At 41.4% G+C, this 17026-nt stretch overlaps 1 protein-coding gene across 4 annotated transcripts in view; it reads right to left on the bottom strand.

The window, feature by feature from the left end:
* The window catches only part of ERI3 (ERI1 exoribonuclease family member 3), a 1639940-nt gene that overhangs the window by 1543275 nt on the left and 79639 nt on the right, over positions 1 to 17026 (bottom strand). For all 4 annotated transcript variants that reach the window (XM_086952319.1, XM_086952320.1, XM_086952318.1 and 1 more), the window contains exon 2: positions 5676 to 5774. In XM_086952319.1, the coding sequence (XP_086808445.1) occupies positions 5676 to 5724 (49 nt within the window). In that variant the 5' untranslated portion in view covers positions 5725 to 5774. The remainder of the gene's footprint in view (positions 1 to 5675; positions 5775 to 17026) is intronic.

The following is a 17026-nucleotide window of genomic DNA, read 5'->3' as shown; positions in this document are numbered from 1 at the left end:
CCACAGTACACACTAATTGATATGGATCGTATAAATCCAGGAAACATCCCTGGGCAGGATCTGGCCTCCAAAATTGGAAAGTGCAATTTGATTTTCAGAACTACTGTCCGACTCAACAGGTTTTGAAAGGGTGTCTAAGAGGCTTCAACTGTTGCTTCACCAACCACAATAGCTTGCAGACGGAAATTTGCTAAAGTACGATTAGGAAACAACCACCATATTCATGGTTGAGTGTGGAGACTAGCAAGGCCAAATCTAAGCTACACATTGTGGCTAAGCCATTTTCACATATTATCTGATGGTGCCACAACACATGCAGCAGAAAAGAAAAACTACAAACCTTTTAAATAATCACTTAAAAGGAACCCAGCTACAGGAAAAATGCAATGAAGGCCTGGAATCTTGAAGTGAAATTAACCCATTTTGGAGCAGATCAATCTGTTCGAGTCAAGTAAAAGAAATAAAAAAAAAATACTGCTGAGAGATTGTCAAGCATTTAATGTGAAAGGTCAACAGTTTCTCACGTGAAAGATTTTTTGGGAACCACATTAAATCTCTGATTTTCATACGTCAATACAAATGCCTGTTGTGTTAATGCCTGGTGGTAAATGCCTGAAACCATTCCGACTAGAGTAGTGTAAAGTGATGTTTACCCCAGCCAATCTGGAGTGAAAAGTATCATTACAGACAATGCCAACTCCAACCTAGCAATCAATGCATTAACAAACCAAGTTGTTTAAATCAAGGAAATCAACTAGAAATAGTATGATCGCCTGTGTGGCACGTTATGGTGTGGCTTGACAGGGCAGCTGTCGCCGGACAATTATGTGAGTATCACTAAAGAGGGGTATTTGTCTTGCCCACATGTTGGGAGTCAGAACTACAGGTTTGAATGAGCAGGAAAAAAACGGCTTACCCTCCACCACCATTGATCATTTTCTCTCATTTATCCAGATGGCTGAGTTTGAACTTTCCAGGGAAACACATGACATAATGCATTTAAAGTGCCTTAGACAGGTTGATCATTTGTTTTCTTTTTCTTAAGACAGCAGCACAGAAGGGAGAAGGGCTGTCATTAACCTACAGGGATGCTTAGGTCTGGCTTGACAGTGCAACTGTCACCTGACCTATTAACCTACACCAATATCATTCTACAGTTCTTTGCTTCCACACAAATACATATCCATTCCTCATGTTATTTAATTAGGATTCTGCACATTACCATACATACAACATTCCATTAAATACAGACCTATTGGCATTGCCGATGCCTGCTTGAGATTAATGGTAGCAAACGTATATTAGTAATACGAAGCTAAAATGACTGTTTTTAACAGTAGCCTAAAGGATAAACAAAAAGATACACTGTAACTGATAACTTGAATTAGTATGGCAGTGAAATTTGGGACAATAAAACATTATGGCTTTCCAAGAGGGAGTGAACCAAGTCAATTATCGCTCTTCATAGTTCAAGGAGGAGGTAAAGAGTCAATTGGGAGTATTCAGAATCCAGGAAGGGGAGCTGCGAGCCGCAGATGATGCACAGACCTGGTGTGCCTTTGTTGTGGAGACAAACTTCATTTTGCGGTGAATGTAGACAGCACTATCAGTGAATACCTTGATTCAGGGTTATGTGTGGGCGATATGCTAAGCTAGGAAATGTTAGTCCCATCACATTTAATTTTCTAGTTATTATTAAGTCGTTTGTTTTTGAAAATGTGTTTAACTGCTAGTAAAGTGTAAAAGGGTGTTGGCACCATCAGATTTAGAAGCAGATAGACAACTTACTGTTGCATACCTTTGACAAAACCTTGAAATGTGAAAGGAAGACAAGGGATTATGGGAGATGTGGATCGGAACACACCAACAACAGAATGAATAACCAATCAGATAAGGGTGTTAACAACGCTAGGTGAGCATCATCGGATGGAGGTTTATTTCAATATGATTTGTATGCTTCTAGGAATGCCTTTGCTGCTTAAATGAATGAAATGGAAAATGAAGACAGGCATGGTAGCTTAATTATAGACTGAATACCTGTTAAAGATGAGGGCTGGAGTGGCAGACGCAGTACTGCCAGATACATATTATGAACTTGCAGACATGGTCAGCCCAAAGGAGGCAGACGAAATATCCCCACATTGACTTTCCTACGATTGTGCAATTAATGTAATACCCGGGAAGAATATTCTAGGAGAAAGGATGTATACATCAATATGACAACAGGAGGTTTTAAATGTATAAATTGAAGAATGCTCTACAAAGGAACTCGCTCATCATTCAGCATCTTCTATTGTTGACCTTTCGTCTCATCTATAGATTACATAACTTTAGACAACAACATTAATAAAGATGGATCTCTTGTACCATTAACTGAAGAAATATTGGTCTGACAAAGAGATTATATTATCTAAGTTCAGAGTAAAAGAGATACTGTCGTCTAGTGCCAAAACACAGAACGCAAGAATGGAAGGCTGCATTTGAGAGAAGTTGGGTCACTTTAAAAAAAAGAATGACACATTTGGTTTATATAATGCCCCTGCCACATTGGAGCAGTTTCAGAACATGCCCTGGTAAGTAGACCATGAGATGAAACAGCATTTGTTTAATGCTAAATTAGACATGTATGAGATGTGCAAATGTCAACAGAATGATTACCAGGTTAGGGTTATGGTATAACCAAGTATACAAACAATTTATGTGTATTCCATGGTCGAATTAGTAATAATATGACCATTGTTACTGTGTTGGTGTTACATCCTGATTTTTTTTCTGCTGTAGGTTGATATGGCAAATATGGATGTCAACTGTGCCTCTGGGCGCAGCTATGTAATAATTGGAAGAGCTACACTACTTTATGTTAGTCACAGTGGCATTCATAATATTTTATTCTTTGGGAGTTATGCTCTAGAAGGTACATCATGAACAGCAGGTGTACCAGTTAAATAGTCTTATTAAAAAATGTATGACAAATAAATACACCTTTAAACCTCTATATCAGGAGAGCAAGGAGGCCTTGAGGGTCCTCCTGTCTGTAGGTATGGAATGAGAAAGCACTAGACAGCCTACTGCCTGGAAACACTTTAGGAAGCTTTACCAGGAGACATGAGGCGGCTGTGTGTAGCTTGCACCCAAGGAAAAGCAGTGATGGCCAGATGGAAAAACACAGAGAACCATTCAGGTGGCTAAGAAAATTGACCAGGGCGTCAACCCTCTGCCACTACTGCTCAGCATAGCCCAGCTTATATATGAGAACAAACGATCTCACACATGGTTTACTTTTTTCCAGTACAAGAGTGCTCTCCACCTGTTTTGCGTATGTGTCAATCAGGAGCTGTTATAGACCGGCCTCACACACACACACAGAACATTTCCAACATGCTGCACTAGTGTCACGCAGTGCAGCATGTCAGATAATGGACCTTCAGTGCTAGTCAATCGACTGCTCTCTTGCCCTATCAAAAGGCTGGCATAGAGCACGCTATTCAAGCTTCTGATTGGGTGGAAGCTTGTGGGTCTGCCTCTAGCTGCTACAGCTAGAGGCAGACTCACAGGGTGAGTCAGAAAAAGCAGGTCTATCTCAGGTAAGTTTTTGTCAATAAAACTGTGTATGTTTGTGTGCTAGGGATTGCATTTGCATGGACGAGTAAACGTGTGTGCATGCATGCTTGATGTGAAAGACTGGCCCAGGGGTTGGCAAGGCCGGAGGCAGAGTGCTGGATAGTGCTTATGTGCCTCACCACTTTTATAATGCATCAGCCGCCACTCATGAGGAGGTTTGTTCTTTTTTGAGGCTTGCAGTAAAACAGTGTTGAAGCAGAGAACGTACATGATTATAAACAGTTTTCTACTCGAGTTGGAAGAGATCCCGATTACTGATTAGTTCCTGTTTGAGGTTTATAAAAGCGAGTGGATACAGGCAAGATTTTACCTCCCAATGAGATACTGAATTTTCCTAGCAGATGATGTGTGAATCAAGTACACCACGGTCTTCTCTTTGCAGCAGTTCCTTGTGGACAGAATTCAGCACACGCATTATCCTGAGAAATCAAAGTTACTGGTTGAAGCTGCAGGCCACTCAGTGGATACATTAGCAGTCTGCAGCTGGTTAAATGGTTTCAGTTCCAGTACGCAGAAGATTTACCGCGCCTTCATGCAACTCTATAGGTACTATTACTGCTGGGTCGGAGCACAGCATTTACATCACGTGTTTTGTGTTCTTCCAACTAGGAGTTCCTGCATCCCCAACCCTAGACTAAAATTAGCTGGTGGTAGGAAATACAAATGGTGTCAGAAATGTATTAGCGTATGTGCAAAAAAGACTGACTTTAACTTAAGGACTGTTTAGTAATAACACAACTAATTGATTTTAATGCCAGTTGGACCCTGGACTATTACAGATTTCTGATAACGTTTACATTAAGTTGTATCCAGAATACTTCCATTCCCCCTCGACCTTTTATCTGTATTTAGATAATGCACGTTCGTTATTCTTAAATCTGCCCTTGCACAGATCTTCATGTTTATGATTGCATCCCCATAGCTTCGTTGAGATTGACCTGGAGCACTGGCCAAAAGTACCTGAAAGGCAAAGTGTCCTTTAAAAAGTCTCTCGAAACACCTTTTTTAGGTGTATTCATGGTGTTTATGATGCAAGGCTTAAGTGTGTAAAATAGATTTTCTATCATGGGACACAAGTTGTTTTGCAAATACTTCTTGCTCACAACTCATATATTAAAATGTGTAATCCACACTGACTAGACTTGATATAGCGACAGCTTTGGGCTCAGGATGATAGCTCAACTTTCACATCATAATTGAAGCCAGACAAAGGCTGCAATATTTTACAACTAAGTCCCAAGTACGTCTCATCATTATCTTTTCCTTTCGCGAGGAAACAGTTAATTAATTTTGATTTATATAATTATTGCAAAACAAACAATGTGCCCACTTATGGGGCACTTTAATCTTTTACAATCAAGGAAACTGAAAAACAAACATGAGGGACTTCATGGAAACGTTTTTATGGAAAAAAAATCCATGCAGAGACTTTGCCGTTCTGATCACCCGGCACATTAGAAAAGCAAAATTATGGATTTCCACATTAGAAAAGCAAAATTATGGATTTCCATATTATAGGGTCTGCACTTGCATAGGTAGGGACTTCCATTTGAGTTACAAATCGATAGGAGGCGCAAAGGCAGATAAGCCCATGGTAGGATACAATTGTTAATTCTAAATGTAGATACTTAGGACAAAAGAGCCAACAGAAATTGCAATCCGAACCTTAAATGGTAGCTTACACAAATCATAGCAAACCGGAATAATGTGATCAAACCGGGACACGTCTGACAATTTCAGCACATTCTAAACTAGCAAAAGTTTCGACACTAGTCCAAGCAGAGGTCCTGCACAAGTGGCTCGACAGTAAGACAAGCTCATCAACACTAAGGCAATTATAAATATTTGCAGATCACAAAGCAACAAAAGAGATCACAGCCCTGTGTTATAGGATAAAATGAAGAGTCCTACTGGGCTGTCATCACAACATTCAACAACACAATAAGGTAAACAATATGCCAGGGTTACAAATCCTTGACATGAATAGTGGATGAACCACATATCCAAATGAAAGCTCAGCAACCCCATGACCCAATCGGAGGCAGATTTCTTACTTCCATCTTGTCTGGGCTCAGGTTCAACTTCAACCCAATTCCGTTCCATCCTTCGGGCCACCTCCGCCAGTAAGTCAGTCAGGAATAAGATCTCAGCCCCTAAAGTGCAAGAAAGAGATACATCTGTGTAATCAGCATGCTGATGGCACTGCACACCATGCCTCAGGGTGACATCGCCCAGCAGTTCAACTCATCAGTGCAATAAGCATGGAAACACAGAGAACCCCCAGCAATAACCGACCCTCCACCAAGCATGCACAGTAACCCATTACAATCCACTGGGTCTCAACCTATTGAAAGTACAAAAATCCTACCATTCACATCAGCACTTCGAGATCAAACGTGTAAAAACCTGCCCGGATGGTTTAAAAGGCTGAGCCCGAACATACCGACTGTGATCCTAGCATATAATTTGCTATATATATACACCATCAGATAGCATTTCCATAAACAGCTCTAAAACTAGTTGTCTGGTCTTTACAACAAATGCTGGTGCTTCAAAGTAAGACTCATCCTAGACATCAATCTATATCCTGTTTTACACACCTTCACAGACGCTTCTAGTTCAATAGGATCTCTACCTCACAAAAGGTTTAAAGGCCCTTGCACTGAAAATAGTATACAGGCTGGACGGGGCTGCATCTCATTTAACACCATCCCTGCTGATGATATCCTTCTCCTGTGCTGGGCCATAATGAAAATGGGCGCGGTCATGACAAGCTCAGCTCGTCATGAGCACACAAGCAGTGTACCTCATGACGAGCTGAGCTCGTCATGAGCATCGAAGGGGTTAATGAAAAGAGAGATAGGTAAATTAAAAGGAGGTATGTACTATGGATCCCTGCATGTAGTGATGACCAAAATAAAAAATCAAAAATTGGAGCTAACTTTCTTTACTCCTTGAAACTTAGCTTTCTATGTACGCTCAGACAGTCAATATTCTTATTCATAACATAACAGGCACAATTCAGACCAGGTGCATGAACATAGAGCCAGTGGGACTCCAGTGTACATGAAAAGTGATGCATGTGGAAGACATGTAAACCTTGGATCTTGAATTTTAATTGGTTGCCATTTCCCATATGGAATGCATGTGCCCTATCCCCATGCAGTTTGCTCAGCTAGCCTGGCCTTGCCTTCTGTTTGAAAATGTGCATGCGTCTACTGAGCCAAAGCCACCAGTATTGCCCAAACCAGTATCCTTTCTATTGCACTTTAGACTCCCTTTACCACCCATTTGCCAATCCAATGATATGCCGCCCCCCTGCTTTATAACTGAACTTCTTGATGTGTTATGTATTGCCTGTGGCACTACCGGTGTCCACAAATCCCCAACTTTGCCGCAACTTTATAATAGATCTCACTCAAAAGTATTACATGCCTATCTCTCTATCAGTAAAGATAATGTGGTAACCCTGTGTCGCTCAGAACCTGGGTGTTGATAGTTTAATCTACAGTTTGTTCTCTTGGGTGGCACAATAGCTTAGCTTTAGATAATTAATACAGTACAACAGATATATCAATTTCAAATTCAACAAGTAATTAATCCTAGATGTTAAATAGTAAATGACAGAACACAGCAAGAAAACTGTTCTGTTCATGTGTTAGCAGTTTTCTTGACCCAAGTCCATAAAAATCACTTCGGGTTTTAGGAATACATGCGATATAATCATATAAAAGGGACAGAAGCCTCTTATCAAATAGGATTTATTTTATGTCACTTGTTTTTGTCATGTATATAGCTCAACTATGACCTCACTTTGCCACTCAATGGCACTCATTCACGAGTCAGCTTTCTCATATTGCTGATATAAAATTGTGTATGTGACAGCCATATACACTTTTCCTTGTAAAAAAAAAAAAAAAGTGTAAACACACTGATACCAAACTAACCACAACGTGTTCTTGCTGTGTTCTATCATTTATTATTTAACTTCTAGGATTAATTACTTGTTGAATTTGATATATCTGTTGTACTGTATTAATGATCTAAAGCTAAGCAATTGTGCCAGCCAACAGAACCAACTGTAGATTATACTAGCTCTCTATCAGAGCTTGCAAATTCATGTCTTAACCTCGATTTTCGGGCTGATTTTGTTTCTAAATATCCTAAGGTTTTATCTTTCTCTAGTGTTTACTAAACTAGGGCTTGTGCCCACCTGGACTTCTGGAATAGCTAAACCATATTATGTGTAGGTCTACAAAGGCTGACTGCTTGGTTTAGATTCTGACTTTTCACTTTTTCTGCAGTTTGGACTTTGCTACTGAGCTCCCTACGTTTTCGCAGCAGCTCCCCTTCTGCAACAAGGTCCTAACAATGTTTTCAAAACTAGTTATCCTGTTAACTATGCATGTGAAGGGAACATGTGTAATATGTCAAGGGAAATTTTACTGGAATTTAAGCCTGCATATTTGACATCGTAAGGCAGGTATCATGAAAACTGAATAGAACTTGCAAAACTCGTCGAATGGCGTCTAACACTGAAATTATCAGACTGTGTACAACTGGATCCGTAAGCCTAGCGGACGGAGATGATCGCCCTGTATTCGTGCTTGTCACACTATGCTTTGACCTGGGGCACATATATCTTTAAGACAGTGGAGATCAGGCTTTTTCAGGATTCCTTGGGCAATGGTCACCTGTCTGAATTTATCATTGGCTAATAGGTAAAAGCTTCATGTGTAGAAATATGGCGAGGTCTTGGCAGCTCCAATGCTCAGAAAGGAATATTAGCTGGAGATGACAGACTAAAGAATAACAGAAATTGTATGTGCTGATGTCATTACGTACTGTATTAATGTGTATTAGGAGCAAGTACCCAGAGACTGAACTCAATACAGTGTTGTTGCTTCATTGTAAGGTTAGGGTCACAATTTATTAAAGGGTTCCAGGTCATATTTAGATCTAGATGTTCCTTCCAGGTTTCAAGTAGCACAGTGATATTTAAGTTCTCGCTCTACTAGTAAGAAAATTTAACTCAAGGCATTATGTCTTGTTAGGCCTTATAATATTTCCTTAACAATATCATTTGGATTGATTGGGAATTTCCTAAAATACACTTTCTAGGCTTTATTTTTTACTCTCCACTTTGCCCAACCGCATGGTGATGGTAGGCCTAGTCCTAAGGTTAAGTTATCATTTGTTTTCACTACTGTTTATATAAATAATCTATCAGACAATTTCTATATCTAATTACAATTATGTTTAGGCTCTAGCTATTCTTTTTTTTATTATTCCTAGCAAGAATACAAAAAATGAGAATATGGTAACATTTTCATTAATTTAGCTTAATTTCCGGTCCTTCAGTGACATATGCATAAATGCATGTACAGATACATACTGCCATGATTTGGGTCTCTTTAAATACCACGAGCAGAGACACTGTAGTTACTGTGTGAGAAATGTTTTTTACATCACACATATCGGTATCTTTCACCTAAAGGTTCAATTACGCTAGCCCAGGAAGTCTAGCTGAGGACACAGAGGCCAAGTACAGCTCATTAAGCCAGTGAAATCCAGGTGGGTAGTCAGACATTTACACCATGTGATAGGTCAGTATCAGAATAGAGAAAAAACATCAGGGCACCAAGTAAGTACGCCTAGGCCTTCATACTGAGTGCCTAGTAATAGTAAAACAGTATTAAATGTAATGTTGCAATAAAATAGGTGATATTAATGCACACACCGCTATCAGAAAACATATTAAGCCAGATGAAATTTAATAGAATGTGTTCCCAAAACAATGGCCTTTAATTCGGGAACTAGCTTAAAAGAACTGCTGTGATTTCACCTGTAACTAAGGGCCTGATTAAGAGTTTGGCAGATAGGGTTACTCCTAAACAACATGACAGATATCCCGTCCGCCAAATTACAATTACATTATATCCTATGGAACTTGTAGTTTGGGGTATGGGATATCTGTCACGTTTGTCACATTGATATGTTAGTTTTTTGATGTCTAAAGTAGAGGTGTTAAGTCGCAATATTGTTACTAAAGTACATGTGGCAAAAAAGGGGAAGAACATAGTGGGATGGAAAAATCTAGCAATAATGGGACTGTATTTAGTCCCCGGTGATGACAGTCCTATTAAGATGAAAGAAATCTCAGTGCATAGCGTAGATGAATCTGTAGTGAATTTGCTGGATGAATTTAAGAACGTGTTCAAAGATCAAGTTGGTTGTAAAAAAAAGTTTGAACTTAAAATGAGATAAATACCTAATGCACAGCCAGGGATACACAAGGTCAGGCCTGTTCCTTTAAGTGCAAGGGAGGAGTTAAGAGCTATGCTCGATGATTTATGTGCCCAAAAGATCATTCGACCCACAGAGCCTTCACAATGAGTGGCTCAGATAGTCGTGGCCTGCAAAAAGACTGGGGAAATTAGGCTTTGTGCGGATTTGAGGGTTTTAAATAACATCTTGATCAATTGCCATCCCCTTCCAAAATTCCACGAACTTCTGTCAAATTTTAAGAGGGTTCAGGGAGTGGGGGGGGGGGAATAAGTATTTTTCCCTTATCGACCTGAAGTCTGCCTACCACCAAATCCCTCTAGAGGGGGAGTTTCAGAAACTAACGACGTTTGTTACACCTTTTGGTGCATACAAGTTCCTGAGACTTCCCTTGGAACTAGCATCAACGGCTAACGTTTTCCAGAGAATAATGGATACAATGTTTAAAGGCATGGTGGGTGTTCAAGCCTATTTAGATGATATCATCATTTTCTCAGAAAATGTAAATGAACATTATGATTTGTTGAGGAGGGTTTTGTCTACTCTGGGGACCATGGCATGACAGTAAGAGCGGATAAGTGCAAATTTGGAGCAAAAGAATTGGATTATCTGGGTCATACGATATTTGATAAAGGTATCAAACCTACATTTTCTATCATCAGTGCTCTAAAGGAAGCTAAACCACCTGGTGAAAAGGATGCTTTGCGCTCCTATTTGGGACTCCCGGAGTATTATGCTAGATTTGTAGGTAACTATGCCAGAGTTGTGGAGCCTTTACGTATTATGCTCAAGAAGGGTCAGAAATGTATATGGTCTCAGGAACTGGATGGTGTGTTTGAGAAAGTAAAATAATTGATTATCTCAGCACAAGCTTTGCATGCTTTGCGGGATGATTATCCTTCTATAATCACTGTGGATGCAAGTATGAATGGGCTGGGGGCTGTCCTCAGCCCGAGAGTGAATGGCAAGGTACAAACGGTAGCGTTTGCTTCAAGATATGTTTCGTACCGACTGTCTGTCAAGAATGTCAATGGAGAAAGATGATGAAGAAAACTTTGATGAGGATGAGGTGGAATGTGTAGCTGTTTTGGATGCTGCTGAAAATTGTGGTTCATTTATTTCTGAAACGGATTGGAGGAGAGCTTGTTTGGATGACATGGTTCTTTCCAAAGTGATGGAGTTTTCTAGCGGTAATTGGCCTGAAATAATAAATTTAACTGGAGATTTAAGGAATTTCGCATTAGTTGCTGATGAACTCTGGGTTAAGGATGGTTTTGTTCTAAGAGGAGATACATTTGTACCATCTATTAGTCTGAGAAATGTGGTTATCGGAATCGGACATGAGGGTCATTTGGGGGTGACCAAAACTTGCATGAAGATAAAGCAGCAATACTGGTGGCCCATGTTGGAGGCACAGAATAGAAGTCTATTGGATGGTTGTGAGGAGTGTCTACTTTTGGCCAAGCACTGGAAACTCTCTAAGTTGCCTTTGCATCCCACCGAGTTTCCTGAGAGACCTTGGGTTAAAGTTGGCCTTGATTTTTTCGGGCCCTTATATTGTTTTAGCATAGGAGTTTAGGTATTTAATTTTGGCTGTTGATTATCATTCAAAGTGGATGTATTATACATTTCTGGATTCCCCCAATACAAATAATACTATTGTTTTCTTTAAAAGAAAAACTGTTTTTGTTGGAAGGAGCACCTAAATCCTTAGTTACAGATAATATGCCGGATAAAATGTGTACGTTTTTGGAATCTCATGATGTCAAGCATTTGAAAGAAGCAAGGTTTTCTCCTGCTTCAAACGGTCTGGTGGAGAGAGGCAATAAAGTTCTTAAGGAAGGCGTTCAAACAGCAATTGCTGCTGGTCTTGATGTTGGAACATTTTTGGAAGAAAAAGTGTGGAATTACAATACCTCTCCAACCTGTACTACTGTACTGTACTACTTTTGAATTGCTATGGGGCAAAAAAAGTGAAATCTGTTTTATTACCGTCATGGCTGGAAAGAAAGTTGCCTGTGGGTATGGATCCATCAACTTCTCAGTTGGAATGGACCTGTATAAAGAAAAAATATCTGAGCTCTCCTAGGAGAAACCCCTTAATCTTGTGGCCGTTATTAATAAAAATAATTAATACTGAAGCAGAGCCACCAATAGTATTTTGGAGAGGAGCTTAAGCATTAATCAAAGACGAAAGTACATCTACTAGTTTAGTACTGAACAGTTCTACTGTGCAGCCGAGGTAACTTTGCTATTTGGGCTTCTTCAATAACTTCAAAGGTGCTTCTCCCATACCAAAGCCATAAACTATGGTTTTAACATAGGTAAGAGAACAACAATTAAATTATATTTCTTTTTCTTTCATATTTCATACCCTTGCAGTAGAGATACACAGAAAAATATTTCCCATTTTAACATTACTCTTACGTATGACACATCCACATTCTGCCAGCTAGACCTAAGCTAGTGATCCGAAATGATAAGAAATAATGCATGCTTATCTGTTTCTCTATTCACAGGTTTCCAAAGACCATAATACACCTTCACGTTAGGCCTGGTGCTGCACAATATTCTGACAGATACATAAAGTGATGTCATTGTGTTTATTTTGTACATCTGTACAGTTGGTTTCATTTCTGCCACCCTCTCCACAGCATCAAAAAACGTAGAGGGTATTAGTGTAGAAAGACCAACAAATCACCATTTTGTGAACCTTTCAAATTGAGATGTGATCCGACTACACATACAGACTAGGCAGATAATAGAATAGCACTTCCAGTTTTTTTTTAAATTCTTTTTGTGACCAAGTAAAACGAAAAGAAACACCTGGTCATGGGCCCATGTGCAGTTATTAGTGATGTTGTATGTTTATAAGGACAAGATCAGACTAGCTTGCATGTATGCAACTATACTAGGGGATTATCTTCAAAAGTAGGACAAATTCTTAGCTAGGATGATATTTGGAGTTATTTGCCAGATTAGGCTTTCATATTACATGTACTGGAGACCGAGAGAAGTAGATTTTGACCATGTTGTACACATAGGCTTTTTGTAGTGGAACTTTGAGGAAACTCCATACTGTGGTGTGGGTAAGAGTGTGTAATCCCAGAGTGCTTGCTTTTCAATGGACAGTGATATAAAAGGTTCAGAACTTAATGGTATGGCGGCTACAAACAGAGCTTCATGAGAATATGCTGCAGATACTTCACAGGAATACATATATCTTAAGTATGTGGAATGGATTCTGTGCATGTTCACAGTGTCAATATGAGACCTTGTGAAGTGGTTCATATGACCGAACAATTATGTATGAGTTTTTTTTTTTTTTTTTAGATTGAGTGGAGAAACTACTAAGGGATTCATTACGAGTCTGACTGCCAGAGCCAGACTTGCAGGAACGCGGCAGTGGCAGTCCAGCCACCGCTGCATCAGACATCCGACCGCCCCATTACAAGTTGGGCAGTCAGACTGCATGCAGCAGGTCCCTGCTGCATGTGTCATGGAACCGCCGGTCCCTGGTGGTGGTGTGGCGGTCAGGGCCTCAGTAATATGCTGGTGGTGCCACGGCGCCATTGTCATGCATATTACGAGTTTCTGGAACGCCAGCCGTGTCATGGAGGCCTTTCCTCCATGAAAAGGCTGGCGGGCCTATTTCCATGTGGATGCATAGAGGGGGGCACAACATGTGACCCTCGTGTGCATGCTCCCCGGTTCCTGAACAGCATGGACTTTGCAGTCCATGCCGTGCAGGAACTTTTTTGGGCGTTCCAATTGTGATGTTCATTTTCAGAGGCACTGCTGTGGTACTACCAAAAAAAAGCCCACCAAACACGAGGAAACTCTTAATCTGGTGGGAGGGGGGCACATGGGTTTGGCGGTGTAGGTCGCCAAAGTGGCGGTCTGCTCCCGCAGCGCCAAATTCGTAATCAGGCCCCAAGTATTCCGAGACCAGGACTAGTAGTTTTTAAGTCTGACCTAGGAACAGCTCTTGCCAGCCTCCTTTAATCTTGAACACATACACGCCATAGTAATGCTCCATAAATTGGCTTAGCCACTTTCAGAAACGCTGCACTGCTGGAGTGTCATTCACACTTTAGTTCAGCCAACAGGATAGTATACAATGGCAGGGGGACCGGGTCAGTGTCCTTAAACTATTGGCTTTAGGGCAACGTCAGTCACATTGCAAAAAAAATATTTTTTTATTGTTTTAATAAGTGAAGTGTACATACACAACGCATATTCGATATCACCATTATTGGAGTGGATTTCAATCCAGAACACTGGCAGTTGACATGTAGTCAGGCTAGGACAGGTAAACCCAGACACTGCAGAATAAATGATGTCTAACCTAAATTATTGCCACCATGGACCTCAGATCTAGCCGTGCTGTAAACATGGGTTTTCCTAATCAAGCTCAGTTTCATTGTAAAGTGGGGTGAGAGAGATCCAATAGGATGCAATCTTCTTTTTGCCAGAAGACATCCAATTCTTAATAGTAGCTTTAGTATTTGGCTATGTCTAGTTCCATCCCACTCACCTTCAACTCCTACAGCTAATACAGACATTATGTGGATACAGGAGCAACCGGCATCGTCAAGACCCTTAATAGAGTGGCCAGGACTTTCTTCCAATATTTTGGGATTACTGGTCAACTCCAGACCACATGAAACCAAACTCAATTCTCACCATTACCTTGTGTACACATGGGGGTGCGAAGCCGACCCCTTTGCCATTGTCTGTAGGGAGGGTAACAGTACCTGTGCAGGTATTAAATATGGCTGAAATGGCTATTTAATGTGGAGACAGTTATGCTTTGGTCCCTTCGTCCTTCCCACGAAGTTGCCCAACATCCCACTCTCACGTTTCAAGATGGGATGCAAACCGATCCAGGCAAATTATAGTCAACTATCAGAATAGACATTAAATTCCATGCTTTCCCAGGAGTTCTGTAGTTATTTCTGTCACTAGGTTGGGGGAGAATAGGATGCTGGCGCCTGTTGCAGTTGTAAATATTTATAAAACTGAGTATTTCAAATTCTGCAGTAAGCTCTGCTGCACATGATCAGTGATAAACCTGCCCCATATGTGGCCCGGGGAGGAGATTCTAATCCCACAGTTGGAAGCGTTCCAGCCCTCTTACTTTCTGTAGCTTATTACCAGTAGATGATTTGTGTAAGGTTTCCACTCCGCCCGGTCCATTTACGTGCCTGCTGCCAGCAGTATAGGGGGGGGGTTTAGTAGGTGGTAATAAGTGCTTGGTATCTCTGGTTCCATAAAGACAGTTCTAGAGAAGGAACCCAGGGAACAATTCCGGATCACAATGAATTGCTGGGTCGCCTCTATTTTATTTATTTTTTTAATCTGTTTTTATTAAGTTTCAGTTTACCCATCGTCATACAGAACAAAATGCATCCAATCAAACCGGTTTTACATCAATCCATTGGGTAAGTTCAGAATAACATTCCGACTGATTCGGAAGAAAGCATTCGTACATGTCAATGACAATATTAACCTTGATACACACTGAGGCTCAACCGGAATAAAGCCATCATACATTAGGAACATGGTGTATTAAGCATGACTTACAGAGTCCTCTCATGTTCTGCAGCGTAGATAAATGCACAGATGTTCTAGATAAAAACTCAACGACTAATCTTAGAACTAATAACAGCACCATAGTCCGATTTTTGAATTGTTGTCCACACCATGTCTCTCCCGCCTCCCTTGGCTCTCCACAGATCTCCCCTGCCAAGCAGAAGTCACAACTGTGTCCACCCTTGCGTTCAGCTAATGCAAACACACACGTATATGGCATTGCTATTGTCCACTAATGGGCTATCCCTCAGTCTCCGCTATGGCACCTCTCTCGTGTTCAGATCATCTCTGGGTTGTCCCCCATACTCCGCGCCAAGGCCCGGTTAGTACCTCCCACTGTGTTGCAATAGTGGTCTTCTGGACTTCTAATGTTTCCTCCCTTAGGATGGCTATTCCCTCCGCTTTGGCCCAGGCCAGGAAAGAATGCCTCCATGCTCGCATGTGTGGGGGATCCTGTGCTTTCCACTTTTTGGTCAATAGTCGTTTGGCTACCACTAAGCCCAGGTCCAGGAAGAGGGAGGAAACCTTTGTGGCCGGGGTTCTGTGAAAGTGGTGTAATAGATAAGTGGGCCGTTCAAAAGGGATGCTGCGCTCTGTGCATGTGTGGAGCGCCTCCCCGACAGCCCACGAGTAAGAAGACAGTTTGTGACAGCTCCAAAGCATGTGTACTTGTCGAACCCCCGATTCTGCGAAACGGGGGCATACCGCATCTGCGCAGGTGAAAGTATCTGTTTATCTTCTCGGGTGTAAGGTACGCCCTGTGTACTATAAACAATTGTATTTGACGAAACCTCATGTTTCTGGGTATGCGTACTGGGCTCTTCAGTATCTTATCCCATTCCCTATCCTCCAGTGGTCGCCCCAGGTCTGTTTCCCATTTTTGGCGTAATGGTTCCAGGCTTATTGCTGCGTGTGTACGTAAAGATGCCGCAAACCAATGGGCCAAGTGTTTGCCACGTCCCATAATGTGAACATATTGTATGGTAAGGTGTTGAGCCTGCTCCACCGACATATCCCCCCACTTAGAGGACAGTGACGCGATCATGGAGCGATCATGGAGCGATGACATAAGAATTGCCACGGTGGGAGCACCATCTCTTCAACAATTGAATCATATGGTATGAGCGCGATGTCCCGGTACAGATCTCCCAAGGTCTGTATGTCCGCCTCGTGCCATTCCACCAGTTCGAGGGGTGTAAGCGCCCCAGACCCGCTGGGGGAGCCCTCCAGTGGTATGGCTGGTGCGTATGGGACCAGCGCCCTGGTAAGGTATAAAGCACGACAGTAGCATTTATAAGCCACTACTGTGAGGAGCGGTGTCTGGGTTGGAGACTTAGTAGCTGGTCACAGTATCTTCTCGTCCTCTGTCCGCCAACCAGCGAGCTATCCACTGTAATTGTGCGGCCAGATAGTAGTTCTCAAGGCGCAGCAAGACCTCCCTGATCCGTGGGTAAGAACATCTTAGTCAGTGCTATCTTGTGGCGTGCATTACCCCAGAGGAAGTTCCTAAGTAGTTTAGTGAGTG

Source organism: Lissotriton vulgaris, chromosome 1_1 (genome assembly GCF_964263255.1).
Source record: "Lissotriton vulgaris chromosome 1_1, aLisVul1.2, whole genome shotgun sequence".
NCBI classification, from domain to species: Eukaryota; Metazoa; Chordata; class Amphibia; order Caudata; family Salamandridae; genus Lissotriton; species Lissotriton vulgaris.
The sequence above is the reverse complement of the archived record's forward strand: the minus strand, read 5'-3'. Positions and strand labels throughout refer to the sequence as shown.